Here is a 6114-nt window from a genome sequence, read left to right on the forward strand (position 1 = left end):
GATCTTGTTGGGGTTGCTGGTCGATGGAGGTCCCAGCGTCCTCGTCGATGTCGTCAATATCCGTCGCCAAAGAGGTCTCGGGGGATGCCTAAACTTTCTCCTCCTCTTCAAGGCGAGCAATGCATTTTGCCAACTCAGCCTGCTTCATACGCTCTGGTAAATAATCAAAGTTCTCCTCGCGGTTGTTTTTCCAGAACATATAAAAGCAGTTGAAGGTTGCTCCCTTGAACTGCTCCAAATCACTAGCGTTGGTTTCTTCGAGCAATTTGACTCGCTCCTCTAGCTCGGTAGTTTCTTTCCTACCGATTGCCAGTTCATCTTGGAGTTTGGAGGCCTCTTTGAAGTTCAACATTGAAGACTCCTTGTACCTATCTTTGGACTCAGCGACTTTGACCAAAGTCTCCTTATGTTGCTTCAGCTCCTCGCCCAGTTTGGCATTTTGCTCCTCAGCTACTCTCAGCTCCTCGACCAGTTGGGCATGTCTATCCTCGGCCGCTTTGAGCTGCTCAGCGAGTCTTCCCTCGACAACTTTAATTTCTTCAGCATGCTTGGCAGACATCTCCTCCGAGCGACGCCAGCCGGTACTCAAGGTCAAAACTCCCTGCGATCAAAGAAAAATGCAAAGTTGTTAGTATAAATAAAAAAGGCGAGATAAACAACTGAGACACAGCAAAAAAAATAGTAACTTACACTGAGTATTTCGTTCAGCGAGCTACTGAGAATCTGCTCGACCTTCTTGGAGGAGACATTACTGAAGGCTTCCTGACTACGCCGATGTCTTGATAGCATTTTCATTTTGTCATTGGCCGAGTTGTAGGCTGTATTCAAAACAGCCTCGGCCTGAGTTTTTCCTGCTGGTCAGGAGGCGTTGGGTCGACGGAAGCTGGTGGAGGAGTCTGGTCGACGGGAGCTGGTGGATGAGTAGTTTCTTTGGAAGGAATGGGTGTAGGAGGATCCTTAGTCATGACCCTTTTCTTTGAGGGATCGCTACTGCTTTCCCCAGGATGCCGCTTGCTTCCCTTCTTCCTGCTCGCAGGAGCAGTGGTTTTGGGTTGGCTGTACAGATCAAATGCGTCGTTGGAAGGCATGTCTGCATGATATAAACAAACAATCAGGAAATATAAATTGAGATACTTACTAAAACAAGGAAATAAGAGTAAGAAAAATTCTAAGTAGTATACCCGAGCTACTATTACTGGTCGATACATTATTTATGGTACTACTGCTACACTCACTCTCTGCCTTGAAGAAGTCTAAATTTAAACTAGTCACATATTTAAAGTTGTCATCCTCGTCGAATAAATGATAGGGAATGGGAAAATTGTCTAAGAGTGAAAATTCAGTACCATTCTCATCGGACGACTCGAGTATGGGCTCGGGGTGTTTTGGAAGTTTCTGCTTGCCCTTCCCCTATTGGGTTAGAATAGCAGGAGCTCGTGGAATATTGGAGGGTTCCTTGATGGTCACTCCTATAGCTTGCCTCCTCGAGGGCTGTGACACATCTTGGTGCTGCTCGGGGATCTCTCCTCCAGTGGCACTCCCTGCTGTGGACTCCCTCACATCCTGGTGAGGCGCCAAAAGGCCAACCAGCCTTAAGTTGCTCTCCGTGACCAGTTCCTTGACTATTTTTTTCGATGTCCGTCATGCTGGCCAAGGCAGTTTCCCTTATCTCCATCTCTGGAGTAAGGACTGGTCGATATCATGAACCTAAACAACACCAAAGTTCTAAAGACGGTATAGAAAAGCTATAATAAATTAAACGACCAATGAGTAAAAAATTTACCTCCTCGGGTGAAGGCCAGGTTATCAGCGACCAGGTCTGTTGTAAGAAAGTATTCCTGGAAATACTTCCCTACATTGGACTTGTAGGTAATGTCGCTCAGGAAGGTGCGAGCAGACTCTTGATGGTAGAAGTGGAAGAACCCCGTGTTGTTGTGGTTAGGGTTGGATTTGAGATCGAACAAGTAATTGATCTCATGTGGTGTTGGTATTGGCGACTTCTTATGGTTATAAAGGATATAGAGTGCATATAGTAATCTATATCCATTGGGGGTAATTTGAAAGGGGGCGACCTCAAAATAATTGGCCACCCCTTGGAAGAATTCGTGTAGAGGCAAGATTGCCCCTGCCTCGATATGATACCTCGACCAGGCGCTGAAGGCGCCCCCAGGCATGTTAGCCCGCTCGTCGGGTGAAGGTTTGATGAGGGTTATCCCAGGAAGACCATACTTCTTTAGATAGTTAGTTGCCATCCTAGTAGAGACAATGCTAGGAGGCGCAACATACCATTCGACCTCTGGCATAGGTCGTCGCGAGGTTGGGCTTTAGTTTGGATTTCGAGTGGTACAGTGTTTACAGGTTTGGGATTTGTAGAAGGCTCCTCGGTGTGAGGGGCAGGCTGGTTAGAAGGAGAATTTGCTGTTCTCTTCTTTCTGTGAACAGTATACTTCACACGCCCCATATTCGTTGAACTGGTCGGAGGTCTATTTTGTTGAGTTGTGTTGAGAAAAAGTAACTTCTGAAAAAGGTAGTGATGGCTGTTCTTGATCCTCGAACAGTAGCGCGAGCAAGTCATCATCAATCGGCCTCTCACCTCCCAATGATCGTGCATGAAAATCTGAGAACAGAAAAGGGGAGATGTAATCTACGCCCAACAGACAGAAGAAGTGGAAACGTTGGGATAACGTTGCTCGTGTATAAAAGATAAGCTTTTATACGACCAGAAGCATTCTAACGTAAACAGTAAAAACATTCGAACAGTTCAGAAAAATGGATTAAAAAACACAAGTGAAATTTTTTTTTCAGGGAAACTTTTCGACTCTGAAAATAGGTGGGAAAAAGCCAGGTTTTTCCGAGTGCATAAAAATCAAATTCTTACTTCAATTTTACACCCTAAATCAGTACTCCTACTTCCCAAGACAATTTCTAAGCCTCATTTAGTGTTTTTTCTAAGTTAAACTCCTATTCTATCATACTGCCTACAAGCCCGATTACCCCAAAATAAATTTTTTCTCAAGAACATTCAAAAACTCAAAGCACCGAAAACTAGAGAAATTAACGTTTCATGAGATATCAGCAACAAAGAAGACCAGTAAACTTACTTGAATGAAAGATTGAAGTGGGGTTGCGAGCGTTGATACAAGCGGCTGGGCAGACACACCTCGGATCGCCAAGTTTTTTCTGAGTTGTTCTTCAGAATCTTGAGGAAAAGAAGAGTGGTAAAAGGTAAAAAGTGAGGAGGGCGAGTTATTTATTCTGATCATGGCACTGTAAAAGAGGTAATGATGGGAGTAAATTTTTGAGATGTGGAGAGACGTGTTATCCATCAAAACGCTTTTGGGAAACTGCAACAACCATAATTAGCTACTTTTTCGAAAAGGCACCGATAGATGTGACAGGTCATATGAAGGGTCGGTCGGTTAAGTTTACTTTATGCTGGTCACAGTAAAATAAACTTGGGGGCAAATGTTTACCTAAAAACGGACTACCTGATGACATGGCAGGATTGGCCTACACGTGGCAGTTTAAGTAAGTATAATCTGTTCGACCATCGACCCGGAGATCATTGGCTCATCAGACAACATAATTATGGGCAACCAGTCTGGTCGCATATTTTCATTTATTTCCTTCAGATATGTAATCCTGTAATTACGTATTGATTGTAATTTCCATTATTATTTAGATGCGTCTGTACTAAATGTAATGGAGGCCCATTGGCCCATGCAGAACTCCTTGAGCCTATAAACAAGAATCAAAGGGCTCAAGAGAGGGGAGATTGGGACTTTTACTTTTGGGAACTTCAGAATTCTCAGAGAGAAATAGAGTGTTTTTATCCACCATAATTGTATTCATTTGAAAGCTTGTGAAACTCGTGAACCTTAATTCATTGATCACAGTTCTTGGAATTATACATCAATAAGAACACTAAGTGGACATGGGTCATTACCACTTTGTTAGGGCCGAACCACTATAAATATTTTGTGTCGTTTATCTTTTTGTCTTGATTTCATCTCATTTCTATCATTTTACTTGACTCTTCCATGTCGTTGGCCAATTCGAGGGTCAACACTCGTGTTCTCATATTTGTATAAGCAACCAAGAAAGTTTATACATTCTGGTTGCTTGGGGGCACATAACCCGAGGTTGGCAAAATTAAGCCTGCTCGATAAGATTAGAAAACTTAGAAGCTTGGAGAAATTGATTATTCATGGCTTTTTAGAAGCTCGAGTTTTCAATAAACCTAGCGCGAACTAAGTTTAAATCATTTAAAACCCTGGATATAACCAGGTCCAAAACTTAGAAATTTGGGGAAATTGATTAAAGGGCTTTTTAAAGCTCAAGTTATCAATAAACCTAGCACGAACTAAGTTTAAATCATTAACAAACCCTGGTAATAACCAGGTTCGAGGCATGATTCTCAAACACGTATGATACAAATAAGCAAACAAAACTTGGACATAACCAAGTTCGATAATATCTATCTTGATCTAAAAGTCGATTCCTAAATTCTTGAATGTACAAGAGTCCAAGGATTCATAAGCATGAGAAGTTAATAAAGGAAAGATGAATGGATCAAAAGTTAGATATATATTAATATAAGACAAACAAATATATTATCACGTCGAGGGAAAAAAAACCTCGAACTAAGCCTGAAGGCAATTGTTTAATATCAAAAAAATGTTAGACAATTACAAAGAAAACTAAAAAAGAGATCATTGGGCTCCATCAGCTCGCCCCGCAGAAGTGACCTCCTCGCTGTCTCCCTCTACCACTCCAGACGCCTCACCAGTCTCTGAGGGTTCTTGCGGGAACTGAGCCTTGAATTTAGCAAGGTACGGATCCCACAATCCAGGCTCCATAAATGAGAATTTTCCATCCTGGTTAAAGGCCTAGCAATGGTATAACATCTCCTCCATGGCTAATAAAGACGCCACCTTTTCCTCCTTGGCTTTAGCTTTGGCCTTGAGTAATTTTTTCTTGAGCTCACCAATCTCGAATTGAAGACATTCAACGAGATGATTCACCTCAGCGATTTGAGCTTGGGAGGCAGATAGCGCGGTCTTCGTGGCCTGCTTGCTTTCCTGAGAAGAGGTGAGAGCAGCATGGGCAGCCTGCTCATTCTTCTGAGCATTCGTCAAGGCAGCTTTGGCGGCATGCTCACCTTCCTTGGTAGCATCTAGCTCGGCCCAGAGCTCCTCATTTCTAGCCCTAGTATGAGCATTATTGTGGTATTGGGCCAGGACAGACTACAAAATAACAGAACAAGTCAAAAATATAAGGTGAGCACAGTAAAAAAAAAAACAACAAAATAATTTCACCACCAAGTATAGGAAAAGAACTCACGATGAGATTCATCCCCATGGCGGACTCAAGGATGTTCTCGGGGCTGCGCTCCTCAATGGTCCTCAGGTCCTTCGCGCTGGCTTTATAAGCATGGCCCACCATATGAGTCGCGGTCTCATAGATGATACTCCATAAGGCTTCAGGGATCTTTTCCAGGTCCTGAGGATCGACTGGTATTCTAGCGGTGGGGGCCTCAGTTTGTATTACTTGAGGAGGCATGAATCGAGGTGGGGGAGGGGGAACCTGCCCAACAGTGACAGAAGTCACTGGAGCTGGTTCCCGAGCTGAGCCCGTGTCCTTACCCTTGGCGGGGGTTTCTGAGGTATTCCCCGTTGAAGGGGTGGCCTTCTTTGCCATCTGAAGCCTCTTCGCAACGGGGCCCGTGCTAGTTTTCTTGGCTTGAAAGACAGTCCGCAGGTCGGGAGCTCCTGGTTGTTCCATCTCTTCACCTATAAAGAACAAAGGGAGTTAGTTCACCAAAAATTGTGTCAAACATTTATAAAGAAAGAGAAAAAAAAGATCCTACCCTCCAAGCTAGGGGAGGAGTCTATTATCACCAGCTCGGGTGATTTGACCGGGATAGGCACGACCTCCGACCCTCGATTTAATGGAGGAGAAGGGGAGTCTAAAGTTAATATTTCTTGGATCCTAGGGGGTTCAGGTCCTTCCTCGGGACTGGATTTGTCTACGTATTGTCTGAACCCAGGGGAAAATGCACCCTGGAGCAAAGAAGGCTAAGTCCTACGGTTTGCCCATATTCCTAAAAAATGG

General features: G+C 43.8%; 1 protein-coding gene across 1 annotated transcript; it reads right to left on the reverse strand.

Moving 5' to 3' along the window:
- Nucleotides 1–824: 824 nt before the first annotated feature.
- On the reverse strand, nt 825–2461 carry LOC133796049 (uncharacterized). Its single transcript, XM_062233530.1, has 2 exons — nt 2287–2461; nt 825–1090 (listed from the first exon to the last, which is right to left on the reverse strand). Exons 1-2 carry the CDS (start codon nt 2459–2461, stop codon nt 825–827), a joined length of 441 nt encoding a protein of 146 aa, XP_062089514.1.
- Between the last annotated feature and the right edge of the window lie 3653 nt (nt 2462–6114).

Source organism: Humulus lupulus, chromosome 8 (genome assembly GCF_963169125.1).
Source record: "Humulus lupulus chromosome 8, drHumLupu1.1, whole genome shotgun sequence".
In the NCBI taxonomy this organism is placed as follows: Eukaryota; Viridiplantae; Streptophyta; class Magnoliopsida; order Rosales; family Cannabaceae; genus Humulus; species Humulus lupulus.